The sequence below is a fragment of the Trichosurus vulpecula genome, chromosome 1 (genome assembly GCF_011100635.1).
Source record: "Trichosurus vulpecula isolate mTriVul1 chromosome 1, mTriVul1.pri, whole genome shotgun sequence".
NCBI classification, from domain to species: Eukaryota; Metazoa; Chordata; class Mammalia; order Diprotodontia; family Phalangeridae; genus Trichosurus; species Trichosurus vulpecula.
Window position 1 is genome coordinate 71,176,632 of NC_050573.1, and position 18,603 is coordinate 71,195,234.

General features: G+C 51.4%; 1 protein-coding gene across 4 annotated transcripts in view; it reads right to left on the reverse strand.

Annotated features, from left to right (window-relative positions):
* PTPRS (protein tyrosine phosphatase receptor type S) overlaps positions 1-18,603 on the reverse strand; it is a 145,694-nt gene that overhangs the window by 65,211 nt on the left and 61,880 nt on the right. For 3 of the 4 annotated variants that reach the window (XM_036741808.1, XM_036741807.1, XM_036741806.1), the window contains exon 6: positions 12,278-12,388. In XM_036741808.1, the coding sequence (XP_036597703.1) occupies positions 12,278-12,388 (111 nt within the window). Of the gene's footprint in view, positions 1-9,151; positions 9,164-12,277; positions 12,389-18,603 lie in introns of all 4 variants that reach the window. The other variant, XM_036741805.1, reaches the window with a different exon arrangement.

Here is an 18,603-nt window from a genome sequence, read left to right on the forward strand (position 1 = left end):
AAAAACCAGGCATACTAGCCCAGGTCTCAGTGTATTCCCCCCGCCCCAACACCTACAGAGAATCTCTCCATTAAAACCCTCTATCCAGGGAGCTCTTTGTCACCCACAGCTGGACCTTGCTCTGCCCCTAAGGAGGAAGGTAGTACAGGGATCCTAGGAATTAGAGCCATTATATTTTACAGATGGGAAACCTGAGGCTCAGAAAACAGGAAGGTCACAGTGAATGGCAAAGCTGGGATTGGAGCATGGGTCCTTCCAAATTCACATGCTTTCTGCTACAGCACAGGCTGCAGTTTTGAATGATGTAGAAAAGTGCTAGATCAAGTCACCCCTGGGGAGATGGGGTGGAGGATCATGGAAGGGGCCAGTGGTCAAAATAAAGGGCCCCCAATGATAGGAATTCAGCCAGTCCTGGGCCAGGATCCTTTGGCCATACTCTGGATGAGGTGGCCAAGACATGTGAGCTACAGTGTAGACGGTTGGAGGGGTGTGAGGGGTGGCTGTGAGGGTTGCTGCAGGTGCTAGCAGAGGGTTCCTCCCCATGGCAAAGGGAGGGTCACATTCTGGGCCAGGTTCAGAAAGTAGAGCAGACAATGGGACCAATACCTGAGTGCAAACAGGGTGGTCCCATGGCTTACAGGGAGTGCGGTGACCGTGCCTTAGTGGAAGCATCTGTTCTCAATCGGATGGCTAGCTTATAGAGTGGTTCTCATCAGAGACTGTTAGCACATCCAAAGGGGGTTTTAAAAAATGATCCTGCTTAGCCAAAGGGTCATAAAGCCAACAAGGAACAGCTGGCATTTGAACCCAGGGCTTCTGATTTCAAATCTAGGGCTCTTCTCTCCACACCATATAAGTGTATGAAAATTGAAAAGATCCCTCAAAACAAAGGTTCTTAACCTGGGGTCCATGAACCCCTAAGGAGTCTGTGCATAGGTTTCAGGTGGATTTAAAAAAATTAATAACCATATTTTGAAATAGTTGGTTTCCTTTTTACCCTATGTATTTTATCTTAGGTATTTAAAAACACTGTTCTGAGAAGGGGACCACAGGCATTTCTAGACTGATCGCCAAAGAGATCCAGGACATAAAAACTGTTAAGAATCCCTGACTCAGAACAGAGAAGACCAGAGTTGAGACCACCTAGTCCGCCCTCCCCCAAGGTTGCTGACAGATGAAGAAAATGAGGCTGAGTAAGTGGTGAGTAATGGAGCCAGCATTTGAACCCAGGTCCTGGGACTCTGCATGTAGGGCTGATCCATTCTCCCATGCAAGCATGGCTCATCTCTTTTTGCCTGATGGACTCTGCTCAGCTTTCTCTCCAGATGCTTTTATTGTACCTTAAGCCGTGCTGAAAAGTCCAGAAACCTGATAGGCTTCTGGAAGCTGGCAGGGTACAAACCTTCAATAAATAACCATAACTGAAAGAGATGACCATGACAAGTAGCCATTCTGAAGGGCCAAGAACCCAACATGAACAAAAGCCATCAGCTACAAGAATAATCTGCCTGTCCAGGAAGAGATGCGTCAAAGCAGGCAGAGACAGCCAGTGCCCATCACAGGTCTCGCACACAGTAGGTGCTCAGTAAGTGTGCTTAATAAAAAAAAAAAAGTTCCATTGGGCTTCATCCAGTGTAACTGGAATGTGTCCCTGACTCATGCGTGGGGTGGCATTCCTTCTGCTCTTCTGGGGACCACTCTGAGACCTGGTTAGCTTGCAGTATCCAAAGAGGATCCTTAATCCCTTGCACCAAGCAGATTTCCGGGTGGAGGTTGCTGAGCCAATGGTGGGGTCCCAGGAAATGGGTGGTGGGGGTGGGGTGGCCGAGGCTGTGTTCTGCCAAGTCTAGGCTCAACCCATCATTGACCCACCCAACATCATTGCCCCCAGCTGCAGAAATTGAGGTGTGGGTTAGAGAGGAAGGCAGGTGTGGGGCCCACGAGGCTGAGAGGGTCCCGCAGGAACCACACCCACGGTTACCGACCTGACTGGAGGGTCCAGGCGGGTTAATTTGGCAACACCAGCCTCTGTCCTCAGCATGCTCCCGGGGAGGGATCCGGCTGGCTCCGGCTTTTCCAATCCTTCACCCATTAGCCAGCGTCCCGGTGGGGGAACCCACTGGGGTGAAGGAGGGCAGGAGGTGGGCCGGAAAGGGGGAGGAGGTGGTGGTGAGAGAACCTGCCGCTTCAAACCCCGATTCACATGAAAACCAACTCAAAACCGGTCAAAGCAATAGGAAGAGACCCCCCAAAAAAGGAAGAGCGAGGAAACCAAACCAGACCAAAAGGGGGTTGGGGAGGGGGAAAGGGAAGGGGAAGGGAAGAGGGGTGAGGGTTTGGGGAGAGGAGAGGGAGAAATCAAAAGGTGAAGTGATTTGGTTGAAGCACTAGGAACGAAATCAGTGTTAACATCTCAACATTCAGCAAGCCACTGCTCCAAAAGGGGTGAGAAGGCGGACAGTACGGGCCATTTTGGGGAGAGAGGAGCCACTCCGTCTGACTCCAAAATGAGGATGGGGGGAAGGAGCATGGACACGAGGTAATGAACAGCCTCTAGAGTATTAGTGAAGCTTAGATTACACCTGTCGGGGCGGGCTGAGGGGGTAAGGATGGCCCCCACTGCCCATTTCCAGGCCCTGCCCTTTCTCAGGCCCACATCTGAGATCGGGACCCAGTGTTCTGACTTCGAGCCTCTCTCCCCACCTTAGTCCCAGAGGAGGATCCCATTGGCCCTCCCAGCCCCTTGCTCCCATGTCTCCACTTGTCCCCTAGCCCACCTCACTCCCTTGGCTACCTCCCACCCAGATTCAAAGTCAGAACAGATGGATCCGGGCATATCAGTGACTGGATGGAGGGGGATGGGGTAACAGATGCCTTTTAACCTGCCCCTGGGGGGTGGTGGTGGTAGTGGAGGCTCTTAAAGTCCTTGTTGCTCTGGGAGTTCCCAACACTAGAAATGTCTTCCCTTTGTTTGCTGGTTGGTTTTGTGAATATATATATATGTGTATATATAAGTATATATTTTTAAAAAACCAGACAGAGATCCAGTGAATCTCAATACTAGTTGAATTCCAATCCGCCTCACTCCCGCACTGCTGAAGACCAGATGTGGGCACCTGCGGGGGGATTCCACTTCGATTCTGACAAGGTGTAATCTAATTCCCTCCCCTCCCCCCACTAAAACAGAGAGAACAGCAGTGCAAGGTATGAGATACAGGCAGGCAAGAGAGTCCCAGTCAGTACAGCACAGTGTTCCTGTGGGAGCCTTGGGCATTGTCTTGCGTTCTCGAGAAATCCCGCAGTTACACAGCTGGAGCTCGGGGGTGGGGTGTCCAGGGGTCAGAGCAGAGAAAAGACACTGAGATATGAGAAGACAAGAGTAGGAGAGAGGGAGAGAAGAGGGAAGGGGGGGGGAGGAGAGAGAGAGAGAGCGCGCGCGCGCGTGCGCTAGCAAGAGCGCATTAGCTCTCTGTCCCCAACCTTCTCCCTGGCTCCAAGACCGCACACCTGGCAGTGAGAGCTGGGGAGGTAGGAGGGAAGTTAGGGATATCTCAGGGGTGAGTACCCAGAAGGTTTAAGCAATTTTCTGGGCTGGAGGAGCATGGTTGTAGGTCCTTCTCTACCACACCATCTGTGGGTTCTGAGCCCCAGGGTCTGGTGTAGGGGTGGTTCAGCAGGAGTCATTTTCAGCTGAAAGGTCAAGAACTCTCTGTTCTACTTGCTGGACACCAAGGAAGAGATGATCAGGTGGGGATGGGGGCAGGGAGTTATGGCTTTAATACCTTAAGCTCGTTATACTCAGTGAGGTCATCTGAACCCAAGAGCTTTCTCTGAGAGATGTCTGGATTTTGTGTCTAACAGCAGGGATTGCCTAAAATTGCTTTTAATTAACTTTTTCAACACCGGGGTCTGCTTTTGAGGGTGGGTGGGATGAGGCAGTTGTTGAATGGGTCTCTCAAGATTTGGACCATACCTGACCTGTGCTGTTAATGACCTTCGGTTGTTTCAGTCATGTCTGAATCCTTGTGACTCCATTTGGAGTTTTCTTGGCAAAGACACTGGAGTGGTTTGCCATTTCCTTCTCTTGCTCATTTTACAGAGGCAAACATGGTTAAGTGACTTGCCCAGGGTCACACAGCTAATAAGTGTCTAAGGCCATATTTGAACTCAGGTCTTCCTGACTCCAAGTCTGGTGCTCCACCCACTGCACCACCTAGCTGCTCCTCTCTTGCTACATCTGGTCTAAATTTCAGCTAATATTCAAGGCCCTCTCCAGTCAGGCCTTACCTTCTCCTTGATATCCACTCCTGACATTTAAAACCCTCCAGTTATGGAGGGTCCCCTTGTCCCTACCCCCTTTCTCCCCATCTCCCTACAAGTTCTCTTAGCTCTCAGGGGCTCAGTGTCTTTACTATCCCCTACATATGTGATGCTGGCAAAGGCTGGTAAAACTGGAAAGGACCTTAGAAAGAATTTACTCAAATCTTCATTTTACAGATGGGGAAATTGAGATTCAGAGAGAAGGTGTGAACTGTGCAAAGACATACAGCTAGAAACTGAACCCAGGTCTAGAAACTGAACCCAGAGAATAAATAAAGGGATGAGTGAGGACCTTCTGATTCTGGAGCCAATGTTCTTTCCACTATGTTGTGCCCCTGTTATGGGACTGGGGAGAGGGAAGATGAGTGAAATCTGTTCGTAATCCCCCCAACTCATTCCTGCCAAGAGTTTTCACTTCCTTTTCTCAGCCTGAGGCTTTCTGGGAGCCAGGGCTACTCTGAGGTTCCTGACCTTTGCCCAGAAAGGATCAGCTGGCCAGGGAAGAAGGCTGTCTGGATTCCCTAGCCCTGGAAGCCCCAAGCTAGAGATTATCTACCCAATTGGGAAGGGCATAGAATCTCAGACTTTGAATGAATCTCTGTGGCCACCTGAGCAAGAATCCCCTCTAATAAAATATGTGACAAGCGATCATTCAATTTCCTTAAACCTCCAGTGATGGGGGGACCTTACTACCTCACCTAGACCATGCCCATACCACTTTTGGAGAGTGCTACATCAAGTCAGACTCTGCTGCGCCACCCCGCCCACCCCGGTTCTCTCTCATGGGCCTAGTTCTTTCTGCAGGATAAGTCTCATCCTTCTTTCCTACGCCAACGTTTCAAATACTCGAAGACAGCTGTCGTGCTCTCCTTAATACGCTATCCCTTCCCCAGGCCAGACATCCTCTGTTCCCTCTTGTGATGAGGGCTCCAGTCCCTTCTCTAACGCCATCACCCTCCTTTGGAAATGCGTCAGTCTGTGGGCATCATCCCTCCTAAAGGACTTGGGCCCAGAACTGTGCATGACCCTTCAGATGGGGTCGGAAAAGGGCAAGGGGACAAGCTCTGGGGTGGCTTTCTCCATCCCAGGAACTTCCCTGGCTGCCATGTCACCCTGATGACTCAGTCAGCTAAAACCCTCAGGGCCTTCTCCCATGCACAGCAGTCTGCCATCTAAGTCCTGCCTTCCCTCTTCCTGCGCTTGGACAGTTGAAAAAAACCCCACCAAAAACCCCAAACCCATTTATCCCTATCCAGTTTCATCTAATTAGATTCAGCCCAGTGTTCTACCTTAGAGTCTCCTGACCCTGTTATCTAATACTCTGTTAGCCACCCCTCCTAACTGTGTCATCTGCAGAGTTGATAGGCACATCAGCTGTTCCTTCATCCAAGTCACCGATAAAACGATGAACGGCACAGTGTCCAGACTGAGCCCAGGGCACTCCACCAGAGACTGCCTTGTGGGGCCAGGGGCTGTGTATGTGCGAGCGCGTGCGCATAAGCACCTGCATGCTAGATGGGAGATTTCCCCTGCCTGTCTTCAGCACCTCACCTAGGGCCAGGTTCCAAGAAAATGTATGGGTTGGATGACATGGCCACTGAGGTGCCTTTCCAACTCTCAAATTCTGTGATTCTGTGAAAATCTAATCCAGTCTGATGGGCATCCTGGCAGCGTTGGTGTGTTTAATAAGAAGGCAGCAGTTCCCAATCCCCTTTGATTACCTCTCAGTCCTAACAAGCAAGGAGTCCTACAGCTGAAGGGGAGGCTTTCTTGTCCATTCTCCATAAGGGGCCTCACCTAATCTTAGGTCTATGAGAGGGGAAGGGGTGGAAACAGGGGAAAATCCATCTGGGCCTGCCTTCTCTGCAGTGCAAGGAAGAGCAGGGACGGTAGCAGACACTGGCACGGGCTCACAAGCCCAGTTGGTATTCCCAAAGATGAAATCACAGGTAATATGGAACCAACCAAGGTGGGACTTTGGCAACTTCTCTTGGGGCGCTCTGATGTCCAACGGGAAAGGGGCGGGGTAGGAGGAAGAAGGGATGGAGAAGGTAGAGACTGTGATGTGAAAATCTTAGTATCTTAGTGTTAGGAGAAGAGGGGAGGGGGAGAGAGAGAGGAAGAAAGAGAGGAGGGAGGAAGGGAGGGAGAGGGAGAGGGAGAGGGGGAGAGGGAGAGAGAGAGAGAGAGAGAGAGAGAGAGAGAGAGAGAGAGAGAGAGAGAGAGAGAAAGAAAGAGAGAGAGAAAGGAGAGACAAGACTGTCAAAACTGCCCTTGGATTTCTCAAGAATCACCCGGCGCTAAAATCAAAGACACTCAGGAAGTGATTGCCCTGGGTGTGGCTTGAAATCTTCCCAGGCCACTTGTGGAAAGAAATGCTGTCCCCTAGGGCTGAGAGCCAGGGAGCGGGGCAGGAGTCAGCCCCACTCACTCTATCAGGGTCCCCACACTGCCAATGGACACAGTTCTCATTGGCTTGCCTACCTTCCCATTTACTTTGAGGAGAAGCCTCAGCTCAGGGCATGGGAGAGGAGGAATTCAGGATCTCTATCTCTTACCCCAACTTGGAGAATCAAAGGAACATTGGATTTGGGGCTGGGAGGACCCTTGGAGATCACCCCATATCATCATTCTATGTTAGAGGAGCAAAAGGGAGCCCAGGATGGTGACAGCCTCTTCCAGGGCCACACAGGTTATAGGGATCGGGGGAGGACTTTGGCCCCAGGTTTGGTCACAGTGTCACAACGCAATGAGCTGCTCCCTGGGGCTCCTTGGCAAGTCCTAGGTCCCCAGGCCCCACAGACAAGAAGGCAGCTTTCCCCAATGTTTCTTGAGAAGGGAAGAGTTATCCTGAAGGCAATGATGTGCAATGAAGGGAGCACTGGATTTCAAGCCAGAAGACTTGGGTTCAAATCCAGAGATTGCCTCTTACCGCCTGTGTGACCGTCTGGGCCAATCACTGAACTTTCCTGGGTCTCAATCCCTTGCCCTGTAAAATGCAGGGGTTGGACTAGATGACCCCTTGGGCCCCTTGCAGCTAGAACTCTGTGATGTTCCTATCGATGTTGCCCAGAGCAGCACCCACATCTCCCTGGGCATACGGAAAGGCAGTCCTGAGGTGGCCGCCAGGGACAGTGACAGCCGCCTCTGGGGCGGGGCACTTGCCTACATCTAGCTCCATCCCGGGGCAGTTGTGGGGAGAAGGCTTCTAAGCGCTGTCAGCTCAGCCCCCAGGCTGGCCAGGTGCTGTTCTCTCAATGGGGCCGTGCCCTGGCAGGCTCTACCAGCTTCACCTACATTACAGGACATCCCTATGCTAATTAGACCCATTCGATGTTGTAATACGTGTCACTCACTGGGAAACAGGCCAGAAGAAAGCATGTCTTTCACAATTTCACAGTGTCTCATGTCATATTTAGTTTACTACTGGACAAGCAAGTCAGGGGATCCTAACTACAAGTCACTCCATCTTCCTGGGCCTCAGTGTCTCCATCTGTCAGACTGGAATGATGACACTCAGGGAGGGAAAGAGCTTTGTAAAGCATGAAGCACTGCAGTAATGGGGCTGATTTATACCCACTGAAATGATGATTATGGAATCTTAGACAATATGACCCACCCAACTCATTTTGCAGAGGAGTTAAATCAGGCCCAGAGAAGAGAAGGATGTAGAATTAGTCCTGGAAGAGACTTCAGAAGCCATCTGGTCCAACCCCTCATTGACAGATAAGACACTGAGGTCCAGAGTGGTGAAGCGATTTGCCCATGGTCACAGCAGAGCTGAAATATGAATCCAGGGGCTCTTTCCATCGCCTGCACTGGACAGGGGATGGATCAACCTATATTGATGACTCTGTGCGTTGCATGCAGGGGGAGCTCAGTCAATGTTGCTCCCCCAAAATGGTAAGCAGTACCTGGCACATAGTATGCACTTAGTAAAATAGGTCTGGATTGACCGACAGATCAAGAGCTAAGGGTTCCTGCAGGGGAGAAGAGCTCAGAGTGAGGAAAGGGAAATGCTCTGGGCTGAGGTTCCAGCTCTGGGAAGAGGCAGGGTGGCTTCCAGGGACACTAGTGGGAACTGGGCCCTGCCCCCAGCCCGGGCTCTCTCCGTCCTCCCAACCCTGGGAGTCGCTCTCCAGGGCTCCCGCATCCCATTTTTGGGCAGGCATTCCAGCTGGGTAACCCCTTTCCTGTGTGGTTCAGTTACCCCTTGGGGGGCAAGGGGTCAGGCCAGGCTGGGTGCAGGAACACTGGCTTTCTGCACAACTCACTGGAAAATAACGCCCACACAGCGCAACCAGGAAACGAAAGCAAAGAAAAGAAGACAAAACCGAACCAAAGACAGAATTTTCTTTAAGGGGTAAAACAAAACAAAGTAACAATTTGGTTTAAAAGAAAAAACAACATAAGAGAAAACCGACAGAAGAGAAGAAATAAAGGAACGGAATAAACCAAACACTCAGAAGGCGTCTTGAACCCAACGGATCAAATCAACGGAAGTGGCATGCAGAGAAGAGAGTGACATTCTCCCATCATGCATCAGGCCCAGTGGCCCAAACGCCAAGTTACCATGACGACGTAGAGTGCAAAAATTCAGCAACGACATTACCAACGGGATGCAGAAAGGCGCTCACAATGCAGGGCGTCGCGGGTAGTGACCCGCCCGGGCGGGCCGGGCGCATCGGAAACATTTTCTCTTGCTTTTTCGCTCTTATTTAAATTTTTTAATTGATTGATTTGATTGATTGATTTTTGGTTTGTTTGTTTGTTTGTCTTAAGAATGTAAAAATGTGGGTAGAGAACGTAAAAAAGAAAAAAACACACCAACCTTCTCGTAGCTCTGAGGGATGTTAAGGGGGTTTGATGCGGAACACAATGACATGAGGAGAAGAGAAAAAATAAGGGGAAACACAGAGAGAGTAAAAGAGGCCTTCCCAAGGCTGTCAGCTGCAACCGTTCTTTGCTTGTTCTCGAAAATAAAAAAAAAAAACTTCCAAAGTAAAAAAAAGCCAAACAGCTTCTGCGATTTGCCCCTGACACCGACTCTATCTCTACCTCCGTGGTTTTGTCTTTTGACATTTTCAAGTGTCCGAGCCCCAGGCCTAGGCCTGGGAAGGCGACAGGATTTAGCTGCCACCGCTAGCCCCGGCCTCCCCTGCCCCTGGTCCCCGGAGGGGGAGGAGCCAAGAGGGCACCTTGGGGAGCTGAGGAGACAAGGCCCCGGAGGTCCAATGCCTCCCCTTGGCCACCCCCTCCCACCCACTCCCCCCAATATCCCTCCCCTGCCCACTCCACTGACCACCTCCCCCCACAATTCCCAGCCCACCCCCCCTACCCCCTGCCCGCCTGTTGGGGCTGCTGCTTGATCGTTTGGGAGGGTGGTGGGGCAGTCTCTGGAGACCTCAGAATTTACAAAGCTTTGCCCAAGCATTTATAGAGAGACAGAAGGTTAGGGAGGGCTGCCCACCAGCCATTGCTGATGAGCATGGGGAAAACTCACCGTGAGCACCTTGGTGGCTATTTTAGGTGTCTTGGGAGGGAGGCTTTGTTTGGTTATATCCAAAGCTTTGGAGCTACCCCCCTCTCCTGTCACTAGCCTAGGCCCCCTCCCCCCACTGGCCACCTACAGTCAAATGTACTCATGAACTGGACAGGGGAGAGGAGACAGTTTGTGGTGTGACTGGGGGAGAGGGGAAGTGGTTTTTGTATATGATCTTGGGAAGAAGCTTTGGGAGATGGGCAGTGGGGAGGAGACTCCTTCTGAATTCATCAATTTATCATAGCATTTATACGATTGGAAGGACCTTTTAAAGGTCGTTTTGTGCAGTTTCTACCAGTTTAGTGGTAGACCTGAGAGTCAAACCTAGGTCCTTGGATTCCAAATTCTTTGGAACAGAGAGGGTCTGATACCTTCATTCTCTCACTGTAAAGGATTATGGAATCTCAGAATCCCCCGGGGCACCCGACTCGCTCAGAGAAGGGAGAGACTTGCTCAACATCTCATAACAAGACAATGGCAATGCCAGGACTTGAACCCAGAGGTGATCTTCAGCCTAGGTTCTTTGCTAGGCTATAAGAGGCTGCCTCTGGTCTCTGCCCTGCTTTCTATTCACACTATCATTAGGCATACAGAGAGAAGAGGGGAAAATGGGTGGATTTTTTTTTTAAAAAGTGGCTCCACATCCTTTCAAATCCAACTCTACTTGATCATTCTCCTTCCCCCAGGGTGTTTACAGGAACCAGAACCAGCCTGCCATCACAGTCTAAGCCTGGGTATGTACACTGGCCCTGCGGAAGCCCTCCAAGATGCCACGGCCTTGATATGGGAGGAATGGGTGATTTTTTTTTAAGAAAGAATATCAAGAGCTCTAAAGGGATTAACAAGGGTCTGAATGTAAGACAAGAGGAGTCAGAGAGGAGAAAGGGAACAGGATGTGAGGCACAGAGGGCAGCCTGGGCAGAGCCTCTGGCCACTAGGAAGGCCTACATAGGGCCAGGACAGATGGTGGGCAGGCAGAATCTCTTTAAACTTTCCTGGGGTTTCTCTGGGTAATAGCTAATAAAAAAAGACCAGGGACAGGGCTGGCTTTAGGCACAGACTTTAGACTGGGGGGGGAGGGGTATGGTTTCAAAGCTACTTCCCTTCCATCCTTATGACACCTGAAATGCCACCATTAGAGCTTCCTTTTTGGAAACTTAAGATTTTATCACTAGGTGAAAACAGATTCTGGGTAGGTGGGCACACGCTAAGCTATTATCAGTCACTGATGCCTTAGTATAACTGAATGTCCATCTTTTTCTTCTCTCTCCCCACCCCGCTGCCTGGACAGTAAGCTTAGTTAGAAGGGAACCCAATGCCTGCATCTCGGTCTAGCCCTGGGAGCAGCAGTGGGGTAGGGGGAGGATCAGCTTCCAAGGCCTGTGGCTCCTTTACAGACCCTCCCTTGACCTCACCCCAACTCCCAGCTAACTTGAGAGGGAGCCACGTCTCCCCCTGGCAGTGGTTCTCCTGGGGCCTAGGGTGGGAGTGGACAGGGTTGGAGGTGGAGGAGGGGAGGCCCAGAAAGCAAAGCCAGCCCAGACAATGAGGGGGGTGGGGTGGGGAGAGCTTGCGGCACAATACACCATGGGAAGCTGACTAAGGAGCACGGGTGGGGAGGGGGTGGAGACCTGCAGGCTCCCCCTGCCCCGCAGGCCCAAGACAGATCGCTCCCACCCTGACCCCTGACAAGCCCCTGGGGGCAAGCTGAGGGCCTCCTGCTCCTGGCTTCCCTCCCAGAGTCCCCCCTGCTGGACTGGGCCAGGGGCAGCCTCTTCCTCATCCAGGGGACAGCTAAGTTTGCTGGCTCTGGCTTAAAATGAGCTCACTATGCCCCGTGCCCTCTCCCCCCTATATGACCTGAGTCCACTGCTCTCAGCCCCAGGCCTGCTCTAGCTAAAGGATCCTCCACAGCCCTAGTACCTTCAGGGATCCCCACCTGGTGCATAGATGGACCTTGCCAAGGGTCAGAGCTGGCGGCAGAGCTCTTCTATTAGTACATCGTCATTAAGAGCTGGAGCTTGACTAGGGGATACTGAGGCCCAGACGGGTAAAGCAGTTTGCCCAAGGTCACAGTGGCCAGCAAGGCTGGGACCAGGGCTGGCTGGTGGGAAGGGCTCTTAAAGAACCCTGATACCACCCAGTCACTTCATGAGGAGGAACCTGATGTGCAGAGAGGCTACATCTTGGGGTCTTGACTCTGCCTGTCCCCCTTCTCTTCCTGATGCTCAGCTTTCCCAACAATACCAACCTACCCTGGAGCCTATTGCCCTGCATCTGTCATTTTCCATCCCTAGCTCCAACCCCCAGATCTCTTGCTCGGGTCTGCGGGAGCCGGGGAGAACCCGGAGGGTACAGGGTGAGGGGAGCGGGGAAGAGGCTGTGCCCTGAGTTTCGGGACGACGCGCTCCCTACCTCTCACGTAAAGGTTAGCAGGGGATGAGTAGCGCACTCCTGCGCTGTTGCTGGCCACACACTCATATTTTCCTTGGTCCGTCTCCTCGCTGCTCTCGATCTGCAGGGCACCTGGGGGGAGGGTGGGGGATGGGGTGGGAAGAGAAGGACCAGAGGGAGTCAGTCCCCAGGGCTGGGGGTCACTCCTGCTCCGGGCCTCTCTGAGGCTGGCCTTCAGCTTGGCCCAGGCCTCCTCGAGCACTTGTGTTAACACTTCGAGTCTGAACCACACATCCTGGCCCAGTTACACCTAGCTGGGATCACACCCTGCTCCCGATCCTCCCAGTTAGCTAGACGGTCCCCCAAACCTCTTCATCCTCTGCAGTGTTTTCTTTCATACCTCTCTAATGTACTCATCAAAGGAGCCCAACCGCACGAGGAAGACCTGAGCCAGACCGGAGGGCTGGGCAATGTCCTTCCTTCTAGGGAGGCTGACATCAGGCTGAGCATGAGGAATTTTAGAGATAAGGGGCTCCCCAAGCTGAACAGACTCTCACCGATGTCACAGAGAGCAATTGGAGGAACTTGGTGCCTTCTCTTTAATGCATCTCTTTATACTGATTCCTATGCATGTTTAAGCTTGGGCTTGTTCTCCCTTTTAGAATATAAGGTCCTTGGGAAGAGGAATTGCTTCAGTCTTTGTGCCTGGCAACCAGCAGGCGCTTAATCCATGCTTGATGATTTAATGATCTGTTTGGGAGAGGGGAGGAATTATATTCCTTTCCTAGACTTTAAGCTCCTTGAAGGCAGGGCCTGTGTCCTAACAAACCTTCACATCACTCTCAGTGCCTAGCAGTATTCTGCACACAGTAGGTGCCTACTCTAGAGGTTATGCGCACAGTAGGTCTGTTGCATTTATTGCCTTCTAGCATTGTCTTACTTTTCTGCTATACGTTGCTATGGTGGAACCCTGTCTCCCCAGCCGCATTTGAAGAACCTAAGGCTTGTCCTCTCAGCTCTTTGTGTGGGGGGGAAGGGAATGGTGGGTTGAGTACACAGCAGATATAAGCTAAGGAGTGAGTGGCATTGAAGTGTTGGTTAGCCCAACCAGATGCTGAGGTGCTACGGTCTTGGGCTGGGCAGCAGGTGCCCCTTGGGACAGCAATGAGCTGATCTGGGGTGGAGGTGGGGATGGCTTGTTCATACTGGCTCTCAGGGGGCCCCAGGAAGATCTCTCTGGAAAGTGGGAGTAGCCTGGTTTGGCTTCCATGCTCCTGCATCAGTTGACCCTGGCTTGCGATGGCTAATTTCCAGAGCAAGGAAAAATAAATAGCAATTTTTATTCCTGTTTCTATTTTCAAGGTGAATCGCCTGTTTGCTTGATGTTGGTCTACTTTGGATGAGGCCATGCTACCCATGGGTTTGAATTTAAACAAATGTGTCTGAATTTCATAGACCCTAATTAAATCCACCTGTGCCTAGGAAGGAGTCAATGTAAATGTGTATGAATTTCCACAAGTGTGTTTCAATGTCACACACCTTCATTTAGAAGGCACCCAAGAGGAAATAATAGATTTGAATTTTACAAGCAGGAGTTTGAAAAATATTTGTAATAAGGGGCTGGCCTGACAAGAAGGTTAATTGGGCAGCTGCTGAGGGTGCTGGGAAGGTTCCTCCTGCCCCCAAATATCTCTCATTCAAGGACCACAAATGTGTGAAACTGCACCACTGGCTGCTTATGTCTTGGGGATAAAGACATATTCTTCTTAGGCCCTTAAAAAATGCAGATGGCATCGGTAGCCTTTTGGAGAGCATATACATCATGCCTCGGTGTGAATGAGCTCACTGGGGTGTACCTGAGGCAGGGTGGTGGGGCCAGGTTTTAGCATTTCACTGAACCTAAATCTGGGCTTTTTTTTTTTTGAGGGGGAAGGCAGGGAAATTTGGGTTAAGTGACTTGCCCAAGGTCACACAGCTAGTAAGTGTGTCAAGTGGCTGATGCTGCATTTGAACTCAGGTCCTCCTGACTCCAGAGTCCCTGCTCTACTCACTGTGCCACCTAGTTGCCCCGATCTGGGCTTTCTTATGGTGGCCATAGTGAAAGCCTAGAAGGACCTATCTACTTTCTTAGGCTTGGAGCCTTAGGGCTACCTCTGACTCTACCAAATCTGTAGGATCTGGCAGACCCACTGGTCCCACTATAGGATGGGCCCTCATCATTACCCAACTCGGCTATGCCAACAGACTCCAACCAGCCTCCACTCTCAACTCATTCTGACCCATCCTTCAGTTTGGAAGACCAAACTGGTCTTCCTCATGCATAGGTCGGGCCACAGTCTTTTCTGCATCAAGGCCCCCCACAACTTGGGGGTGCTCTCTGCCCCAGACCACCCTCTCTGCCCTCCTGACTCTATAACTTGGTTCAAAAACCCCTATGGCTAGAATGTCTTTTTTGGTCCTGCTCAATTTAAACCCCACCTGAAATGGCCAACTTCTTTTTCGACCAGCCATAGCACAGAGCTTTGCCCCTGTCTAATGCATGTATACGTTATCTACACCTGCATGACATCCTTCACTAGACTGTTAGCTCCGTGGACTGTCCAAGGGGCCTGCTAAGCTTTGCAATTCCTCCACAGCCTGTGCTTACAGCGTGTGCTTAATAAATGTTTTATTGAAATGAATGAAATCCCGTCCAAAGGACCTCTTAATTAATTGTTCCGCCCTGCTGAGGCCACGGATGGGAGGGACCAGTGTTAAGCCAGGTAGGGACCTGACGTTCATTCCACAGGCTGTCTGCTGCTTCAGTTTCTAGACCTCAGATTGATGAGTATCTACCACAGAGAAAGGCTTGCTTCTGCTAGTAGAGACACAGCTAAGGAGTTTGGGTCTGGACACCCTACACTTCTATAGTGCTTTAGACTTTTCACCTCCAGAAGAGGAATGAAGCTCAGAGATGGGAGGAGCCTAGCCCAGGAGTGCTGAGCAGGTCAGTGGAAGATCAGGGACTGATGGTCTGCCATTCTCAGAGGCTTGAGTGCTCGAGGCCAGGTGGAAGAAGGGGTCCATTTCAAATCTGATCTCAATTCAGGTGGCTCCATGGGAGACTTCACCTTGCTCTCACCGATGCCTTCCATTCCCCTAACTTCTTTCTTGAGAAACCAGAACCGTTCCCACTACCCTAAAAATCTATGCCCCTGACTCCATTTCCACTGGACTGGGCACACGGTTCTGTCCTTCAGGACCAAGAATGAGTGCCCAGACCATAATCGTGGGACCATGGAGACCTGCCTCATTTTACAGAAGTCCAGAAAGTTAAGTCTTAAACCCCAGGCTCCGGAGATGGTTTCATTTTCTTCTTAGCATTGACAGCACCTAGTAGAGTGCCAGCCATATAGGGAACCCCTCTGTGATTGTTTAATGAACTGAATTAAAAGGCAAGATTCAAATGTTCCCTGACTCCAAATCTGGGGCTCTTTCCATCAGACCACAGCTCATGCACCTTCCCCCAAGGGTTTTCAGGATTCAGCTGATTCTGGGCTGGGTCTGAGGGGCATGGGTGGGCTAAGTCACACATGCTGGTCTGCCTGGGTGACTTCGAATCCGCTCCTCCTGGCACTGTGTCCTGCTGCATTACCCATGGGATGGCACAGCCCAGTTCTGTTCCCTCCCTAAGGCTGAAGACAGACTCTGTGTGCGTGTGGATGAGTGTGTGTGTGTGGGGGGGGGAGTTTGGGGGGGAGAACCGAGGAGATGCAGCTATATTCGGTGCCTGCCCTTCTCTACTCAAAGGCCACTCCATCTCTGTGGGGGAATCTGGGAGTAGATGCGTCAGCAGCCTTTGAAGCTGCGTACAGTTTGCTTGACCAGTTGGGACTGATGCCTAGAACTGTGACTCACAGGGGACGGGGAGACTCATAGAGCTTTAGGGACCAGCTAGCCCACACCCCTCACTTTCTGAATGGGTAAGACCGAGACCTAGAGAGAAGGGACTTGTTGTGTAGGGGGTGCTGCAGATGAGGCCAGGACCAGAACTGGGATCACTTGACTCTCGGGGCCGAGGGGTGTGTGTGTATGTGTGTGTAAGTGTGTGTGTGTGTGCCTGTGAGTGCATGCATGTATGAGAGTGTGTGTGTGTATGTAAGTGTGTGCCTGTGAGTGCATGCATGTATGAGTGTGTGTGTGTGTGTGTGTGTGAGAGAGAGAAAGAGAGAGAGAGATGGGGAACTAACTGCCCCTTCTCTGGAGCTAGATCTGGAGGGGACCTCGAAAAGAAGCTGCTCCAGCTCCCTCTTTTCCATAGCTGAGGAAACACAGGTCTGGAGGGTAGTCAATCAATCCAGTCTTACTGCCAACAGCCCACACCACGTTACCCGAGGGTGGGCGGCCCCCTTTGCCCCTTTTCTGAGGCCGGGTCATCTGCAGACTTAGCGGAAAGACCCAAGAAGTAATTCCCAACCCCGGCAAACCCAGACACACAAAGACTGACATTGAAACAGAGACAAGAGAGCACAGACACAGGAGGACAGGCCAGGGGGAAGGGAGGGAGGGGTGTGGCACGTGGGAGATGGGGGAGCCAGCTAAAGGCTGCCCTAGCTCAGGCTGGAACCCTGGACAGGAGGCAGGAGGCTGGGAGCTGAGGAGTGTGTGGAGGGAGGAGCCAGAGAGGAGGGGCAGGTGGGTGGGTGAGTGAGTGGGTGGGTGGGTGAGTGAGTGAGTGAGTGGCTGAGTGGGGAAGCCTCTTACCTCGGATCGGAGTACTTTCTGTAAGGGAAGCAAAGAGAGTCAAGTGAAAAACAGAAACATCTGGCTGGCCAGCTGAAAAAGGACCCCATGGAAGAGAGGAGAGCCAACGGCGAGAAGGTGTCCAACCTGCCTCTCTCTGGGCAACTGAAAATCTAACCAGCCTCCAAGGCTTAGCCTGTGGTCTATATCCACTGGGACTCTAGTCCTCCCTGATCTCTGCCTTCTCTGAACTGGAAGTTCCTCAGCCCTATCCTGCCATCTCCCACTGCCGCACATTTGCCCAGGCAGTCCCCAGGACCTGTGCACTCTCTCATCTCTGCCTAGTGAAATCTTTCCCTTCCTTTATGACCCAGCACTAGTACCACCTCCTTCATGCTGTTTTAGTAATCTCTCCTCAAATTTTCCTAGACACTTTATCTCCAACTTTTCTTTGTCCTCAACACACTCCCTGGCATCATAATTATTTGTGTATTTGTCAAGTTTCTTCACTGGATTTGGTAGCAGAAAGGGGCCTTAGAAATCATGGGTTCCACATTTAGGGTAGGAAGGGACCATGAAGGTCAGAACAGCCCAACCCTCCCATTTTACAGATGAGGAAACTGAGGTTCAGATTAAGTGGCTCATCCAAGACTGCGTAGGTACTAGGTGGCAGAAGCGGTCTTTAGACCCAGGTTTCTTAACTCCAAATCCAACACAATTTTCTTTTTCTATGATGTCCCTCATTCAATGGTGACCTTGGACAAACACCAGTGCCTACGCTTTCTCCTGCATATCCATCGCTGTTTCCCTGGCAGACTGCCCCTGGAGGCAGGGCCTCTGACATTTTTCATTTTGGGAGTCACCAGTGCTAAGCTCAGGACACAGAACATAGTAGGCACTTAACAGATTGCTGACCAAATGGGACTGTTAAAAATGGAACTGAATTCCAGCAAAACCTGGCTCCTGTTTCTCCACCTGGAAGCATCCCCCCCCCCCCCAGCCATCTCTCCTTAACTACCTAAACTGGGAGGGTGACGCCTGGGAGGTCTTCTCCCACAATGCCTGAATGCTCACCCTAGGGAAATGTACAGGCTGGGCACTTGGAGCTGAGCAGGACTGTAGAGGTCATTGACTCCAGCCATCCCATTTTACAGAGGAGAAGAGGGGAAGGCACTTGGCCAAAGTCAGGGATAGTCAGCGGCTGGGCCAGTACTTGGACCCTGGCCCCTGGATCTAAACCCAGAGCTGTTTCTGCCCTTTGTACTGCGTGTGAACCGCCCTTGTTGTGCAACTGCTCCCATCAGACTTGCCTGCTCTGGTCACTACTCCTGGAGGCTGCCTCCTCATTAGCCAGCTGAAGAATGCAGAGTGGGGAGGGAGGGAGGGTTGGGGTGCCCACCAAACTTGTGGCTCAGGGCTTTGTCACTGGTACCAAGTCTACCTTTTTCCTACTCTGAGAAATGAACCTAGGGGGAGGAGGGATGCACACAACAGAATTATATTGCTGAAGCATCTTTCCCTTCACAGCCCCCTCCTTCTCCCCTTGGAAGAGGGAGCGTCCATTTTATGGATGAGGAAAATTGAGTCCCAGAGAGGGAAGTGACTTGTCTAAGGTCACATAGCCA